The sequence below is a fragment of the Pholis gunnellus genome (genome assembly GCF_910591455.1).
Source record: "Pholis gunnellus genome assembly, chromosome: 15".
Taxonomy (NCBI): Eukaryota; Metazoa; Chordata; class Actinopteri; order Perciformes; family Pholidae; genus Pholis; species Pholis gunnellus.
Window position 1 is genome coordinate 13,898,226 of NC_136542.1, and position 18,818 is coordinate 13,917,043.

General features: G+C 37.7%; 2 protein-coding genes across 2 annotated transcripts; both read left to right on the forward strand.

Moving 5' to 3' along the window:
• Positions 1 to 5,894: 5,894 nt before the first annotated feature.
• Positions 5,895 to 9,193, forward strand: LOC306707317 (adhesion G-protein coupled receptor G2-like; the record flags this gene model as incomplete). Its single annotated transcript, XM_079174710.1, has 10 exons — positions 5,895 to 6,041; positions 6,134 to 6,265; positions 6,408 to 6,518; positions 6,608 to 6,647; positions 6,743 to 6,843; positions 6,919 to 7,040; positions 7,124 to 7,386; positions 7,478 to 7,568; positions 7,660 to 7,943; positions 8,053 to 9,193. 10 exons carry the CDS (start codon positions 5,895 to 5,897, stop codon positions 8,154 to 8,156), a joined length of 1,395 nt encoding a protein of 464 aa, XP_079030836.1. The 3' UTR covers positions 8,157 to 9,193.
• Positions 9,194 to 13,453: 4,260 nt separating this feature from the next.
• Positions 13,454 to 18,602, forward strand: LOC306707090 (adhesion G-protein coupled receptor G5-like). The gene is made up of 16 exons (XM_079174397.1): positions 13,454 to 13,506; positions 13,614 to 13,691; positions 13,941 to 14,108; positions 14,322 to 14,357; positions 14,476 to 14,553; positions 14,673 to 15,054; positions 15,175 to 15,328; positions 15,424 to 15,555; positions 15,698 to 15,808; positions 15,910 to 15,949; positions 16,045 to 16,145; positions 16,221 to 16,342; positions 16,426 to 16,688; positions 16,780 to 16,870; positions 16,962 to 17,245; positions 17,355 to 18,602. Exons 3-16 carry the CDS (start codon positions 14,021 to 14,023, stop codon positions 17,456 to 17,458), a joined length of 1,986 nt encoding a protein of 661 aa, XP_079030523.1. The 5' UTR covers positions 13,454 to 13,506; positions 13,614 to 13,691; positions 13,941 to 14,020; the 3' UTR covers positions 17,459 to 18,602.
• Positions 18,603 to 18,818: the final 216 nt, after the last annotated feature.

The following is an 18,818-nucleotide window of genomic DNA, read 5'->3' on the forward strand; positions in this document are numbered from 1 at the left end:
ACCGACCAGTGATTTTTAACCACTGTGCTGTGGCACACCAGTGTGCCGTGAGAGATCGTCAGGTGTGTCGTGGGAAAATGTCCAATTTCACTTAATATTATTTAGTTGCTGTAAATAATCTTCCATTGTTGAGCATCTGAGCCTGCAATATAGTGGCTGACTAAGTAATAAATACTCTTCCATGCGAGTGGGTTGCATTATGTAGCGCAATAATGACCTTGTTAAGTCAAGACGGTAGAATTAAATTATGTGCTGGAGAGGTTGCGGTGACAAGACGAACAGCGATGGAGAAACATTTGAAAAGGAAACATGCTGAATCTAAACTGGGCTCTGGACAACATTCTAACCCAGATGAAAAGCCTAGTAAGGATCAACACATTGAGAGACTTGTCATTAAATTGTCAGCATATATGCTGTATATTATGACACATTGTAATATGTCATGATGTAACTTTTTTGGTTGTTGGTGTAAAAATGTATCGATGTATGCTCAGAAAAGGTTGAAAAACACTGGTATAGACTGTACTATGACATTTTCAAAGACATCTTTTTAACATATTGTTGGGGAAAATCTAAATGACTAATGATAAGGTGTGCTTAAAAAGCTTGGTGTCCTTATGTGTCCTTGTTGTGTGAACTGCCTCACCACAGTTGTTTAGTCTATGCGAAAGAACACTCAGCAGCATGTCTTGGATTGAAATGATAATAAGGACTGTGGGAGCGTTAAGATGGGTACAGAGCTATGTTATGAGAACTTAGCCTCCTGACTATGAGAATGTGACCTTTGTGCCAGAACAAATGCTCAGGTAAAGTTGCAGACATCTACTTGGACTACATGGCGTGGACGCCATTTTGTGTGTGTGTTATGCTTTCGTGACGTATTGCCTGTGACACTGTATTGTTTACTTGGTATAAATATCCGAGGCTCAGAGTCAGACCTCTGAGCAGCCTTGATCCATGTATACTGTATGTGAATCAACTCTGTCTCCTTCTTGCAAGAATAAATGGCCAATTGATTAATGATTTTCCATCGGTCTTGCGTGAATTTTTCTAACGCATATGTTACTACGACATTTATTAAGACTCCGTGACAAGCTATACTATGAAATTTGAAATACTTTTGTACGACATTTTTACTAAGACATTTACCATGACATTTTTTGTCATAGTATACAACATTTGTATGACTTCTTGATGATGTACTACTCTGTTTTTTTCAATGACATATTTATGACATACTATGCTAAGGTATCGTCAATCATATTTTTATGGTATAGTATGGTATGACATTTTTATGCCCTTTTTATGACAAACTTCTACATTTTCAAAAACATTTTCATGGCACAGTATAGTACGGTATTTTTATGACTTTTTCATGACATACTATACTATGACATTTGTATGACTTTTAATGACGTACTATTCTCTGAAGTTTGCCATGATATTTTGATGACATATTATACTAGGATATAATGTATGACATTGTATGACATGCTATAGTATTTTTCATTGCATCATATATTTTGTTATTTTAGCCATAAGACATTTTTATCACTTTCTTATGACATACTATACTATGACATTTTCAATGACATTTTTTAAAGCATAGTATAGCATGACATGTTTTATGACTTTTTTTATGAATGACAATTTCACACAAATTTCAAACAGAAGAAAAATGATGAAGTGATGACATGTTGGACAGACATGGATGTAAACTGCAACATGACAATTATAGTTTTATTTATCAATCTATTTTATATACTTTTTTTAATGACAAATGTATGTCCTACTATGATATTTTAACAATATTTTATTGCATACTCTACAATTACTTTTTATTGCTTTCATTATGTTATACTATGAACTTTTAAATTAAATTTAAGGCACACTATACTATGATATTTATATGACTTTTTCTATGGCATATACTATATGTATACTTTTTATATATTTTTATGACAAAATATATTGTGTTTTTTGTGACGTAATTACATATTTTTATGGTATATACTTTCATATGTCCTACCATATTATGATATTTGTATTACTCTAATATGGCATACTAAGACTTTTTTCATGACATGACTTCTATTAATAGCTGGGGCCTTTATTTGCCTCACTGGCATACATTTGGCTCAGGCGTCTATATGGGACAGGCCTTTAATCCCTTTCACACAAAACTCATGAATCAGTATGAATATTACTTGTATAAAAATATGGTTATCTATCGGCATATCAATTAAGAATCATTCATCTAGTTCAGGGACAGTTGACTACACCTGATTACGGCACCTCGCATAACGACACAACACCTCTCTTTATCCTCTTACAAGCCGACAGCCCATCAGCAATGGCATGCCTAAAAGGAAAAGAGGTGAAAACTAAACAGAGAAAGGTTTTGACACTTTCTAGCCAGCAAGGTAATGAAAATAAACCCAAGAATATGTGCAGGAAGAAGGGAAAATATGATATATGTACATGTATGTATTAATTCATATCTGTTATAGTGCGGTGTTTGTTTGACAAAAATAAATTAACTGACAGTGTGAAATGGACGTCATATTAATTAATTACTTTAATTTATATTATCGGTAAACCCTAAGAACTAAAGGAATATAAATAATCCAGGAGTGGACACATATTCAGACTTTACTTCAAAGGTAAGCAGTCAGAGTTTTCTTTCTCTCTTGTTGACCATTAGGGCTGTACCGAACAGTTCGAAGCTTCGATGCGTCATTCATTAAACTGACGTTCAAATTATTATTATGAATAACTTAGCTAAACATTAGTCCATTAATCCAAACATTAGTAACATTAGTAACAACAACAGGGTGCAGCATCAACACATGTTTAGACATCAAATTATATTCAGTCCAACTCATTCATCCCTCCCCCGGCCAGTCCTCTGAGGTTATTTACTGGATAATTAAAGAACACAAACAAGGCACTGTTGCTGTAGACAATCATACCAGCAGAAAAATGCAAAAAAAAAATCTTTTTTTACAACCATACACCCTCCACCCTGAAGCATTGTGCTGATCAGCTGTCTCCGGTGTTTTCCATTAAGCTTCAGGTGAGCATGAAACACAATTTGTGATCTTGTGTTGTGATTACAAGTTTCAAAATTGAAACAACATGCACCTTCCAAAATATGATCAAGTTGACAGTATTTTCATCAACCTTTTTCTTAGATTCCACTGCTATATCAACTTGTTCCAGCACTTCAGTGGCAGTAGATCACACTTCATGGACAGAATATTGATTGAGATGTTCAAACAACAAACATCATATTCAGAAATCATCTTGTATTACTGGTTTCGCCAGTTTAAACCCTAGGTGTCTAAACATTTGCATATAAGGCAGGGAGACTTGGTTTGGTTTGCATCAGATATTCAAAGTGAAATTGTGTAGGCTTGAAACGATGGACAAACAGGATATACTGTCTCAATTACTGCTCTTTTGGACAGAGCCAGGCTAGCTGTTTCCCCCTTCAGCTCAGTTAACCGGCTGCTGGCTGTAGCCTCATATTTATCATTTCTTTAAAGTTTTGTTGGGAGCTATAATCCTGAGCTCAAGTACACAAGTCTATTGTTTCAGACAAGTGTTTTTTCCAGCTCGTCCTGTGACTCTGAAGAGGATAAAAAGAAGTCTCCAGCCATGCTGTAGGCACTGTGAGGCTGTGCTTTAAAGTGAATGCTAACGTCAGCATGCTAACATCGAGGTGTCAAGCATGGCGTGGCATGGTTACCTTCTTAGTTTAACACGCATGCTTGTGAAACGTGTGATTAAAGTAAACTAAAATGGACAGGGATACGTCATTCCAGTCCATAACCAAATTTGGTTGTCTGTCAGCTGTTTATTGAGAAAGCGGACACAATATGTGCTGTGAGAAGCTGACACGCTTCATTTCCAAGGTAAATCAGACAGGAAGAACATCAGTGGTATATCTTTCAGTAACATGGAAAGAAAATAAGGCAGATGCAAATCGCTGTGGAGAGGGAACAACGCAGAACTCGCTTAGTCAGTTAGGTGGCACCTAACAATCTGGAGGTGAAGATCAGATCTTAAACCCTGATGATATACTTCACATGTTCCTCACTCCTCAGGATGTTACCCCTGGATGTAAAGCATCGCTGGATGTTTGTAGCAATCCTGTTCTTTGGGATATTAGTCAAGAACAGCATATGTGGCGGCTCAGGTGAGTACATTTAACAAAAGACTAATATATAAATAAACTATAATTTAGCATCTGTTGGACAGATGAACATGCATATCATAGTTGTAATTTTGTAATTTTTTTTACAGACGCCGATGATAACTGCATGACAAAACATGTTGTACTGATTGTCAATGCCAAAGACAAAGAGGGTACAATCCTATCAAGTAAGCTTAACAACACTGTCAAAAGATAAAGGTCTCAAAAGAAAATTCAGAGTAAACAGTGGTTTCACAACTTTTTTCAGAGTCTGTCTATTATGAGATCAATGAAAATAAAGTCTGTGTCCCGAAAAGCTGGTGTAAAGGTACAGTTGCCAAAATCATTAGCCTGAATTGAGTCAACTGAAAATAACATTGCAATTGTTTCTCTTGGTCATTTGATGAATGTGTGTGTATTGTGGTTTGTATTTTTAGACTGTGGTCTCAAAAGAAAGATCTGCGAATTAAAAATTAAGTGTCAGGAAGATGGCTACACCCTTACTATAAAGGAAAAGATGAGTTCCCAGACAGATATTGTTCTCATTAAAGAGCCAGATTCTTATTTCGACTGTATGCTGTCAGAGCTCAACAACACAAATCCAGGTAATGTTGACAACCTCCTTGCTATGTAAATTCTTATAAAAACAAACAACTAGGTTTGTGCACAGCTAGACTGACTTGAACCAGTCACCTCTTTACTTTACTCTTGTTATACATTGTACATCTAAGAGATACCGATGTATAAGTAATTGCATTTATTGGAAGTAGAGACTGCTCTCACAGACAGTGCCTTATACAACCTTCACTCTGTTGCAGATTTCCTTTTAAAAATTCACAACTGCTCGAACACGGGTAAAATCATAAATCTACCACAGCTCTTATTTTCATATCAGCACACATTTAACAGCAGTGTTAGCACTAACAAGTTACAAGGCAAGGCTTAATAACGTAATGTTTTGATTTGTTTAAGGTGAGAAAACTAGTATTACATTGAGCCAAACCGGCATCTGTGGAACAGATTCACCCTATAAAAAAGACGCTTGCAAAGGTAATATTATTTGTTTGTTCGATTATATTATTCAAAACATATCTAAGTAAACATTTTATTACTAAACCAATAGAGTACGGAAGTGTGAATCAAATGTGTCTGTGTGTTTTGATGTGCAGTTTCAGAAAGTTCCTACAAGTTCATATATAGTAATAAAACGAGCAGCTGTGTGTCGTGTGATGCACCAGGACCAACGACACCAGTACCAACGACATCCGTAACGACACCAGTCCCAACGACACCAGTCCCAACGACATCAGTAACAACGACACCAGTCCCAACGACACCAGTCCCAACGACATCCGTAACAACGACACCAGTCCCAACGACATCCGTAACAACGACACCAGTCCCAACGACACCAGTCCCAACGACATCCGTAACAATGACACCAGTCCCAACGACACCAGTCCCAACGACATCCGTAACAACGACACCGGTAACAACGACACCAGTTGCTATTACTGTCACTCCCCCTGAGGGCAATAATGGCACCGGTATCAGCCCAGAAAACGCAGCGTGAGTATCTAAATTATTGGACAACTTGTCTTCTGCATTTTGCTGTGCCATGGTTAGGAGTTGTGTTGATGACCAAAGTTTGCCATAAAGAAGACATTATTTGTGTGTTTTTCATTACAGAAGTATCATGAAAAATCTCTCCTACCTGCTGGAAGAGATGGGGAATTACAGTACAGCAACTGTCACAATAGGCCATATCAAAGGGGGGATCATTAAACTCCCCCCCAAAGCATCAGACACCAACATTGGCTTCACAGCAAGTGGCGATGTGATTGTATGCAGATTGCCATGATACAAGAATAAAACAGAATATTTAATAGAGTTAATCATCCTAGTCTTTCTGATACTCTTCTTTGTTTTTTGTAGATTCATGAGAATATTGATGATTCCGTGACGAGCTTCTCTCGATTGGTGAAAATCCCTTCTGAGGCCAGTGCCATGGCATTAAAAAGAAATAGCTCATTTGCTGGAGTTCTACTTTTTCCAGGGATGCATCAGGTAAAGCTTGTCAAAGTTGACTTAATTACGCCTTATTTTCTTAAAAACGTTAATATAAACAGAATGATTACATAATTACATCCACAACACAAACAATCATTTTCTGTGCCTGTCATGACTGTTTATACGATATTTCCAACAGGATGACCCCAACAGTTTCTTTCTCAACAATGAACTTCTGGGAATTGAAATGGGAACAGAAATATCTAATCTCTCACAAACCATCGACATTCATTACAGAAGTGTGGACAAGGTAAAAGAGACGCCCAAAAAGATATATTGATATGTTCATAATAACTGGTTATGGACAGAATGACTATGCTGATTTTTATTTTAACACAGAACGGAAGCATTGCTTCATGTCAGTCATGGGATGGAAAAGGTACTGTGAAAATACAAATGACAAGTTTCTGTCACACCTCCCTCAGTCATTGATGTAAAAAAGACTGAATACAGCAGCGTCTTCTGCCTTTGTAGGGAAATCAATGATCTGGATCACAGATGGCTGTCAGACAAAGGAGACCAATAACAGCATCACATGCCAGTGCTCTCATCTCACATTCTTTGCAGTACTCTTGGTAAGATGATTGTATAACAAGTCATTCCAGTTCCATCATTTCACACAGAATCTAATCCGTCTTTCTCTAAATCAGTCACCTCCACCCGTAAACATAAGCGCTTCAGATTTCACATCTCTGACTTATATCACATCAATCGGCTGTGGCTTGTCGATGTTTTTCTTGATGGTGGCTCTGTTCATGCATTTTCTTATCAGGTAAGGAACCACAGATTTTTCTTTTTATCTAACTTACTTTATAAAAGGTTTTTGCTGACAAAAAAGATGAATTCCCTCCACAGAAAAGGGAAAGCAAGCCAAGCAACTAAGATCCTGATGAACCTCTTTGCTGCCATGTTCACCCTCAACTTGTCCTTCCTGGTTAACGAGAGCATTGCCGAGCTGGGAAACTTTGGCGCATGCATGGCGATGGCAGCAGTCATGCACTACACTATGTTGGCCACTTGTACCTGGTTTTTCATAGAGGCTCTACACTTGTACTTTAACCTGTGGAAGCCCCCCAATGGCAAACATTACATGGCGAAGATTTGCGCCGCAGGATGGGGTAAGAGAACGGCGTAGTTGAGAAAAACAATCATGTGTTCTTTAATTCATAAGGCATAAGCATGACAACAATATGTACACTTTCTCTTTAGTCATACCAGCTGTAGTGGTGATCCCTCTACTTGCCACGAGACAATATGATTACTTGGTCATTTACACCGATGATGGGAATTCAGCAAAAATGTAAGCAACTGTTACTGACTACCAAGTGTCATTTTTTTACACACAAAAAGAGATTCATGTCACTAAGTGCATCATTGTTCCTGATTTTCAGGTGCTGGATCTCTGACGCTGTTGTCCACCAGGGGGTGAACGTTGGTTACTATGCTGTGGTGTTCATCTTCACCTTTGTCGTATTCATCATAACAGTGCGGCAGATTGTTCTCCTTAAACCCACAGCAGGGAAATCTCAGCACAACAGCTCCACCAAGACAAACTCTTTCTCCATTTTCGGCCTGTTAGTTCTGCTTGGCATCACCTGGGCTTTTGCTTTCTTCAGCCACGGCCCTCTGCTCATGGCCTCCTACTATCTCTTCACCATCCTCAACTCCTTTCAAGGTAGACTCCAGACTGACACTGACACGTTAAACTACACTCAAATGTCTACTTTACTTTTCATTAAGTACACATTTCCAATGATTGTAACCCGTCTACTCTGTTTTTGCAGGTTTTTTCCTGTTCATCTACTACGTCAATTCCAGCAAGAACAGGAGCCCCACGGGCAGCATTAGCAGCACAGCTACATCAGACACAGTCACATCTCCACAGTAATGCTGCGTATGCTTTTCAAACGGGGACAGAAAGTGTTCTGGACCTGAGCTTATTTTGACACAAGAGGGCAGCATTTTATTTCATATAGTCAAGTAGATCCTTTGTTGAGTGGGGTGCTGGTAAATAGTTATAAAAAAAGTTTCTCATTCATCCTGGCTACTCTGGATTATCTTCATTGATAACATTACTAATGAGTCAAGCAAAGACAGGGTTGATGCAGTAATTTCCTGCAAGTCATTTGTTCTGATGACTCAACAGAAGCCCTGTCTTACTCACTGTGAAACATGCAGTGAAGGTTGTGATTCACTCAGAATATATCACAGTGCTCCTAAATCAAAAAGCTCCAGACATACACTGGAATGCAGAGTGTTTAAATGTTAGGGAAGAAAAATATGAACCTTTTTATGACATATGGCCTGAAGATGGCAAAACGCAGAAAAGAATCAAGGGAAGTCTTGCCTCTCACACTCTTGACGGTGTCGGGGGGGGGCTAGCCAGCTAGTGCTTTGCGTGCCTGCAGATAATTACCTTGTGCCTACAGAGAGCAGTATCCACTGTGCGGGGAACCTTAACTGGCTTACAAGGAATGAGCTCATGGCTACCTATAGTGATAAGAGGCCTGAGGGCACGCCACTGTGTTGAAACTATTCTCTGAAATATTGCTGTACTTGCATTTAGCATTTATACCATTTAATAAGATGACTGTATCTTGGCAAACTGCATGACGTTAATGACCAGGAGTCATTGGGAATTATATACTTTTTCAGTTGTTTTTCATTAATCACATTTTTTCCTATATACATGATATGATGAAGATCTGACGTATTCAATATTCTTATTAAAGTGAGTGCATAGTAGATTCAATTTTAAACCATTAACCAAGTTATATAATGTTTGGATATAGACATACAGATGTGTGCTTTCTTTGCTATTTACACTTTTTATGTATTTGTTATTGTGTTCTCATCTTTTATTTAATTCATTTGATCATAATGGCTTGTCAGGGATTGTTTTAATTAAATGATATGTGGCTTGATCCTTGGTTCAGCATTTCAAGTGGTATGATCAAGTAGCTCATGGAGTTGAAGGAAGGTTGAGTTCAGTCCTTGTGTAGTGCAGTGATTTTTAAGGCGTAATACTCTAAATAAAGGAGTCAAATACAAAAAGAGAATAGTTTTAAGAGGGAGTGGGTAGTTCGCTCCCGGTGTGGCTAAGGCCAGGTTTCAGTCCTTAACCTTTGTGAGGACACCAGTGTCCAGAGAACCACTTTCTATTGATATATGGCAGAAGGACCCCTTATGACCACTCTGAGTACATTCATACTCTAAAAGTTGAAGACGTGGATGAAATGAGTGAAGAAACCCGGTCATCCTCACTTTTGGCCTGGGGACAAAGAAAGAGAAGAACGAGGTAAGAATTTGCGTCACAATCACATAAATATGTGACTAAAACTACTACTACAACAACAATATCAAATATATAGTATAGTATGACATTCTTCGTGACTTTTAAAGGCATACTATACTGTGACACTTCAAAGACAATTTTGTAAGATACTCTATTATGACATTTTTATTGACTTTTTTATGGCATAGTATAGTAAGTCTGACCTTTTTCAGACTATAGTATAGTACAGACCAGTGATTTTTAACCACTGTGCTGTGGCACACCAGTGTGCCGTGAGAGATCGTCAGGTGTGTCGTGGGAAAATGTCCAATTTCACTTAATGGGTCCAACAAATATTATTTATTATTATTGCTGTAAATAATCTTCCATTGTTGAGCATCTGAGCCTGCAATATAGTGGCTGACTAAGTAATAAATACTCTTCCATGCGAGTGGGTTGCATTATGTAGCGCAATAATGACCTTGTTAAGTCAAGACGGTAGAATTAAATGATGTGCGGGAGAGGTTGCGGTGACAAGACGAACAGCGATGGAGAAATATTTGAAAAGGAAAAATGCTGAATCTAAACTGGGCTCTGGACAACATTCTAACCCAGATGAAAAGCCTAGTAAGGATCAACACATTGAGAGACTTGTCATTAAATTGTCAGCATATATGCTGTATATTATGACACATTGTAATATGTCATGATGTAACTTTTTTGATTGTTGGTGTAAAAATGTATCAATGTATGCTCAGAAAAGGTTGAAAAACACTGGTATAGACTGTACTATGACATTTTCAAAGACATCTTTTTAACATATGTTACTACGACATTTATTAAGACTCCGTGACAAGCTATACTATGAAATTTGAAATACTTTTGTACGACATTTTTACTATGACATTTACCATGACATTATTTGTCATAGTATACAACATTTGTATGACTTCTTGATGATGTACTACTCTGTTTTTTTCAATGACATATTTATGACATACTATGCTAAGGTATCGTCAATCATATTTTTATGGTATAGTATGGTATGACATGTTTATGCCCTTTTTATGACAAACTTCTAAATTTTCAAAAACATTTTCATGGCACAGTATAGTATGGTATATTTATGACTTTTTCATGACGTACTATACTATGACATTTGTATGACTTTTAATGACGTACTATTCTCTGAAGTTTGCCATGATATTTTGACGGCATATTATACGAGGATATAATGTATGACATTGTATGACATGCTATAGTATTTTTCATTGCATCATATATTTTGTTATTTTAGCCATAAGACATTTTTATCACTTTCTTATGACATACTATACTATGACATTTTCAATGACATTTTTTAAAGCATAGTATAGCATGACATGTTTTATGACTTTTTTTATGAATGACAATTTCACACAAATTTCAAACAGAAGAAAAATGATGAAGTGATGACATGTTGGACAGACATGGATGTAAACTGCAACATGACAATTATAGTTTTATTTATCAATCTATTTTATATACTTTTTTTAATGACAAATGTATGTCCTACTATGATATTTTAACAATATTTTATTGCATACTCTACAATTACTTTTTATTGCTTTCATTATGTTATACTATGAACTTTTAAATTAAATTTAAGGCACACTATACTATGATATTTATATGACTTTTTCTATGGCATATACTATATGTACACTTTTTATATATTTTTATGACAAAATATATTGTGTTTTTTGTGACGTAATTACATATTTTTATGGTATATACTTTCATATGTCCTACCATATTATGATATTTGTATTACTCTAATATGGCATACTAAGACTTTTTTCATGACATGACTTCTATTAATAGCTGGGGCCTTTATTTGCCTCACTGGCATACATTTGGCTCAGGCGTCTATATGGGACAGGCCTTTAATCCCTTTCACACAAAACTCATGAATCAGTATGAATATTACTTGTATAAAAATATGGTTATCTATAGGCATATCAATTAAGAATCATTCATCTAGTTCAGGGACAGTTGACTACACCTGATTACGGCACCTCGCATAACGACACAACACCTCTCTTTATCCTCTTACAAGCCGACAGCCCATCAGCAATGGCATGCCTAAAAGGAAAAGAGGTGAAAACTAAACAGAGAAAGGTTTTGACACTTTCTAGCCAGCAAGGTAATGAAAATAAACCCAAGAATATGTGCAGGAAGAAGGGAAAATATGATATATGTACATGTATGTATTAATTCATATCTGTTATAGTGCGGTGTTTGTTTGACAAAAATAAATTAACTGACAGTGTGAAATGGACGTCATATTAATTAATTACTTTAATTTATATTATCGGTAAACCCTAAGAACTAAAGGAATATAAATAATCGAAGGAGTGGACACATATTCAGACTTTACTTCAAAGGTAAGCAGTCAGAGTTTTCTTTCTCTCTTGTTGACCATTAGGGCTGTACCGAACAGTTCGAAGCTTCGATGCGTCATTCATTAAACTGACGTTCAAATTATTATTATGAATAACTTAGCTAAACATTAGTCCATTAATCCAAACATTAGTAACATTAGTAACAACAACAGGGTGCAGCATCAACACATGTTTAGACATCAAATTATATTCAGTCCAACTCATTCATCCCTCCCCCGGCCAGTCCTCTGAGGTTATTTACTGGATAATTAAAGAACACAAACAAGGCACTGTTGCTGTAGACAATCATACCAGCAGAAAAATGCAAAAAAAAAATCTTTTTTTACAACCATACACCCTCCACCCTGAAGCATTGTGCTGATCAGCTGTCTCCGGTGTTTTCCATTAAGCTTCAGGTGAGCATGAAACACAATTTGTGATCTTGTGTTGTGATTACAAGTTTCAAAATTGAAACAACATGCACCTTCCAAAATATGATCAAGTTGACAGTATTTTCATCAACCTTTTTCTTAGATTCCACTGCTATATCAACTTGTTCCAGCACTTCAGTGGCAGTAGATCACACTTCATGGACAGAATATTGATTGAGATGTTCAAACAACAAACATCATATTCAGAAATCATCTTGTATTACTGGTTTCGCCAGTTTAAACCCTAGGTGTCTAAACATTTGCATATAAGGCAGGGAGACTTGGTTTGGTTTGCATCAGATATTCAAAGTGAAATTGTGTAGGCTTGAAACGATGGACAAACAGGATATACTGTCTCAATTACTGCTCTTTTGGACAGAGCCAGGCTAGCTGTTTCCCCCTTCAGCTCAGTTAACCGGCTGCTGGCTGTAGCCTCATATTTATCATTTCTTTAAAGTTTTGTTGGGAGCTATAATCCTGAGCTCAAGTACACAAGTCTATTGTTTCAGACAAGTGTTTTTTCCAGCTCGTCCTGTGACTCTGAAGAGGATAAAAAGAAGTCTCCAGCCATGCTGTAGGCACTGTGAGGCTGTGCTTTAAAGTGAATGCTAACGTCAGCATGCTAACATCGAGGTGTCAAGCATGGCGTGGCATGGTTACCTTCTTAGTTTAACACGCTTGCTTGTGAAACGTGTGATTAAAGTAAACTAAAATGGACAGGGATACGTCATTCCAGTCCATAACCAAATTTGGTTGTCTGTCAGCTGTTTATTGAGAAAGCGGACACAATATGTGCTGTGAGAAGCTGACACGCTTCATTTCCAAGGTAAATCAGACAGGAAGAACATCAGTGGTATATCTTTCAGTAACATGGAAAGAAAATAAGGCAGATGCAAATCGCTGTGGAGAGGGAACAACGCAGAACTCGCTTAGTCAGTTAGGTGGCACCTAACTATCTGGAGGTGAAGGTCAGATCTTAAACCCTGATGATATACTTCACATGTTCCTCACTCCTCAGGATGTTACCCCTGGATGTAAAGCATCGCTGGATGTTTGTAGCAATCCTGTTCTTTGGGATATTAGTCAAGAACAGCATATGTGGCGGCTCAGGTGAGTACATTTAACAAAAGACTAATATATAAATAAACTATAATTTAGCATCTGTTGGACAGATGAACATGCATATCATAGTTGTAATTTTGTAATTTTTTTTACAGACGCCGATGATAACTGCAAGACAAAACATGTTGTACTGATTGTCAATGCCAAAGACAAAGAGGGTACAATCCTATCAAGTAAGCTTAACAACACTGTCAAAAGATAAAGGTCTCAAAAGAAAATTCAGAGTAAACAGTGGTTTCACAACTTTTTTCAGAGTCTGTCTATTATGAGATCAATGAAAATAAAGTCTGTGTCCCGAAAAGCTGGTGTAAAGATACAGTTGCCAAAATCATTAGCCTGAATTGAGTCAACTGAAAATAACATTGCAATTGTTTCTCTTGGTCATTTGATGAATGTGTGTGTATTGTGGTTTGTATTTTTAGACTGTGGTCGCAAAAGAAAGATCTGCGAATTAAAAATTAAGTGTCAGGAAGATGGCTACACCCTTACTATAAAGGAAAAGATGAGTTCCCAGACAGATATTGTTCTCATTAAAGAGCCAGATTCTTATTTCGACTGTATGCTGTCAGAGCTCAACAACACAAATCCAGGTAATGTTGACAACCTCCTTGCTATGTAAATTCTTATAAAAACAAACAACTAGGTTTGTGCACAGCTAGACTGACTTGAACCAGTCACCTCTTTACTTTACTCTTGTTATACATTGTACATCTAAGAGATACCGATGTATAAGTAACTGCATTTATTGGAAGTAGAGACTGCTCTCACAGACAGTGCCTTATACAACCTTCACTCTGTTGCAGATTTCCTTTTGAAAATTCACAACTGCTCGAACACGGGTAAAATCATAAATCTACCACAGCTCTTATTTTCATATCAGCACACATTTAACAGCAGTGTTAGCACTAACAAGTTACAAGGCAAGGCTTAATAATGTAATGTTTTGATTTGTTTAAGGTGAGAAAACTAGTATTACATTGAGCCAAACCGGCATCTGTGGAACAGATTCACCCTATAAAAAAGACGCTTGCAAAGGTAATATTATTTGTTTGTTCGATTATATTATTCAAAACATATCTAAGTAAACATTTTATTACTAAACCAATAGAGTACGGAAGTGTGAATCAAATGTGTCTGTGTGTTTTGATGTGCAGATACAGAAAAAGCCTACGATTTCATCTGTTTTAATAAAACGAGCAGTTGTGTGTCGTGTGATGCACCAGGACCAACGACATCCGCAACGACACCAGTAACGACATTCGTAACAACGACAGCAGTCCCAAAGACACCAGTAACACACCAGACACCCGTAACAACGAGATCCGTAACAAAGACACCAGTCCCAACGACATCCATAACAACGACATCCGTAACGACAACACCAGTAACAACGACACCCATAACAACGACACCAGTAACAACGACACCAGTCCCAACGACATCCGTAACGACACCCGTAACAACGATACCCGTTGCTATTATTGTCACTCCCCCTGAGGGCAATAATGGCACCGGTATCAGCCCAGAAAACGCAGCGTGAGTATCTAAATTATTGGACAAATTGTCTTCTGCATTTTGCTGTGCCGTGGTTAGGAGTTGTGATGATGACCAAAGTTTGCCATAAAGAAGACATTATTTGTGTGTTTTTCATTACAGAAGTATCATGAAAAATCTCTCCTACCTGCTGGAAGAGATGGGGAATTACAGTACAGCAACTGTCACAATAGGCCATATCAAAGGGGGGATCATTAAACTCCCCCCCAAAGCATCAAACACCAACATTGGCTTCACAGCAAGTGACGATGTGATTGTATGCAGTTTGCCATGATACAAGAATAAAACAGAATATTTATTAATAGAGTTAATCATCCTAGTCTTTCTGATACTGTTCTTTGTTTTTTGTAGATTCATGAGAATATTGATGATTCCGTGACGAGCTTCTCTCGATTGGTGAAAATCCCTTCTGAGGCCAGTGCCATGGCATTAAAAAGAAATAGCTCATTTGCTGGAGTTCTACTTTTTCCAGGGATGCATCAGGTAAAGCTTGTCAAAGTTGACTTAATTACACCTTATTTTCTTAAAAACGTTAATATAAACAGAATGATTACATAATTACATCCACAACACAAACAATTATTTTCTGTGCCTGTCATGACTGTTTATACGATATTTCCAACAGGATGACCCCAACAGTTTCTTTCTCAACAATGAACTTCTGGGAATTGAAATGGGAACAGAAATATCTAATCTCTCACAAACCATAGACATTCATTACAGAAGTGTGGACAAGGTAAAAGAGATGCCCAAAAAGATATATTGAAATGTTCATAATAACTGGTTATGGACAGAATGACTATGCTGATTTTTATTTTATTTTTTATTTTAACACAGAACGGAAGCATTGCTTCATGTCAGTCATGGGATGGAAAAGGTACTGTGAAAATACAAATGACAAGTTTCTGTCACACCTCCCTCAGTCATTGATGTAAAAAAGACTGAATACAGCAGCGTCTTCTGCCTTTGTAGGGAAATCAATGATCTGGATCACAGATGGCTGTCAGACAAAGGAGACCAATAACAGCATCACATGCCAGTGCTCTCATCTCACATTCTTTGCAGTACTCTTGGTAAGATGATTGTATAACAAGTCATTCCAGTTCCATCATTTCACACAGAATCTAATCCGTCTTTCTCTAAATCAGTCACCTCCACCCGTAAACATAAGCGCTTCAGATTTCACATCTCTGACTTATATCACATCAATCGGCTGTGGCTTGTCGATGTTTTTCTTGATGGTGGCTCTGTTCATGCATTTTCTTATCAGGTAAGGAACCACAGATTTTTCTTTTTATCTAACTTACTTTATAAAAGGTTTTTGCTGACAAAAAAGATGAATTCCCTCCACAGAAAAGGGAAAGCAAGCCAAGCAACTAAGATCCTGATGAACCTCTTTGCTGCCATGTTCACCCTCAACTTGTCCTTCCTGGTTAACGAGAGCATTGCCGAGCTGGGAAACTTTGGCGCATGCATGGCGATGGCAGCAGTCATGCACTACACTATGTTGGCCACTTGTACCTGGTTTTTCATAGAGGCTCTACACTTGTACTTTAACCTGTGGAAGCCCCCCAATGGCAAACATTACATGGCGAAGATTTGCGCCGCAGGATGGGGTAAGAGAACGGCGTAGTTGAGAAAAACAATCATGTGTTCTTTAATTCATAAGGCATAAGCATGACAACAATATGTACACTTTCTCTTTAGTCATACCAGCTGTAGTGGTGATCCCTCTACTTGCCTCGAGACAATATGATTACTTGGTCATTTACACCGATGATGGGAATTCAGCAAAAATGTAAGCAACTGTTACTGACTACCAAGTGTCATTTTTTTACACACAAAAAAAGATTCATGTCACTAAGTGCATCATTGTTCCTGATTTTCAGGTGCTGGATCTCTGACGCTGTTGTCCACCAGGGGGTGAACGTTGGTTACTATGCTGTGGTGTTCATCTTCACCTTTGTCGTATTCATCATAACAGTGCGGCAGATTGTTCTCCTTAAACCCACAGCAGGGAAATCTCAGCACAACAGCTCCATCAAGACAAACTCTTTCTCCATTTTCGGCCTGTTAGTTCTGCTTGGCATCACCTGGGCTTTTGCTTTCTTCAGCCACGGCCCTCTGCTCATGGCCTCCTACTATCTCTTCACCATCCTCAACTCCTTTCAAGGTAGACTCCAGACTGACACTGACACGTTAAACTACACTCAAATGTCTACTTTACTTTTCATTAAGTACACATTTCCAATGATTGTAACCCGTCTACTCTGTTTTTGCAGGTTTTTTCCTGTTCATCTACTACGTCAATTCCAGCAAGAACAGGAGCCCCACGGGCAGCATTAGCAGCACAGCTACATCAGACACAGTCACATCTCCACAGTAATGCTGCGTATGCTTTTCAAACGGGGACAGAAAGTGTTCTGGACCTGAGCTTATTTTGACACAAGAGGGCAGCATTTTATTTCATATAGTCAAGTAGATCCTTTGTTGAGTGGGGTGCTGGTAAATAGCTATAAAAAAAGTTTCTCATTCATCCTGGCTACTCTGGATTATCTTCATTGATAACATTACTAATGAGTCAAGCAAAGACAGGGTTGATGGAGTAATCTCCTGGAAGTCATTTGTTCTGATGACTCAACAGAAGCCCTGTCTTACTCACTGTGAAACATGCAGTGAAGGTTGTGATTCACTCAGAATATATCACAGTGCTCCTAAATCAAAAAGCTCCAGACATACACTGGAATGCAGAGTGTTAAATGTTAGGGAAGAAAAATATGAACCTTTTTATGACATATGGCCTGAAGATGGCAAAACGCAGAAAAGAATCAAGGGAAGTCTTGCCTCTCACACTCTTGACGGTGTCGGGGGGGGGGGCTAGCCAGCTAGCGCTTTGCGTGCCTGCAGATAATTACCTTGTGCCTACAGAGAGCAGTATCCACTGTGCGGGGAACCTTAACTGGCTTACAAGGAATGAGCTCATGGCTACCTATAGTGATAAGAGGCCTGAGGGCACGCCACTGTGTTGAAACTATTCTCTGAAATATTGCTGTACTTGCATTTAGCATTTATACCATTTAATAAGATGACTGTATCTTGGCAAACTGCATGACGTTAATGACCAGGAGTCATTGGGAATTATATACTTTTTCAGTTGTTTTTCATTAATCACATTTTTTCCTATATACATGATATGATGAAATTCTGACGTATTCAATATTCTTATTAAAGTGAGTGCATAGTAGATTCAATTTTAAACCATTAACCAAGTTATATAAGTTTTGGATATAGACATACAGATGTGTGCTTTCTTTGCTATTTACACTTTTTATTTATTTGTTATTGTGTTCTCATATTTTATTTAATTAATTTGATCATAATGGCTTGTCATGGTTTGTTTTATTGAAATGTCGTAATGATATGTGGCTTGATCCTTGGTTCAGCATCTCAGGACAACATAAGACCTTCAACCAAATGTGTGATTGCTTTTGTGAATGTAACTGACATTGTATGCAGAAATAAAATGCAATAAAGTATAATGTGTCTTAAATGGACACCAGAGTAGTCTTTCCATATGCAGAACTCTGGGTGTGTAAGGTTAGGGAGTGACATTCAGAGAGCAAAGTCTGTTTATTTGTCCATGACTGATTAATCTTCTAAATGGCCACAGCGTGCCAGCCAAAAACTAGGGTAATTACTGCCATACACATCTGATTTGTGTTGCTCCAAAAAAGGCCTTTCATGCA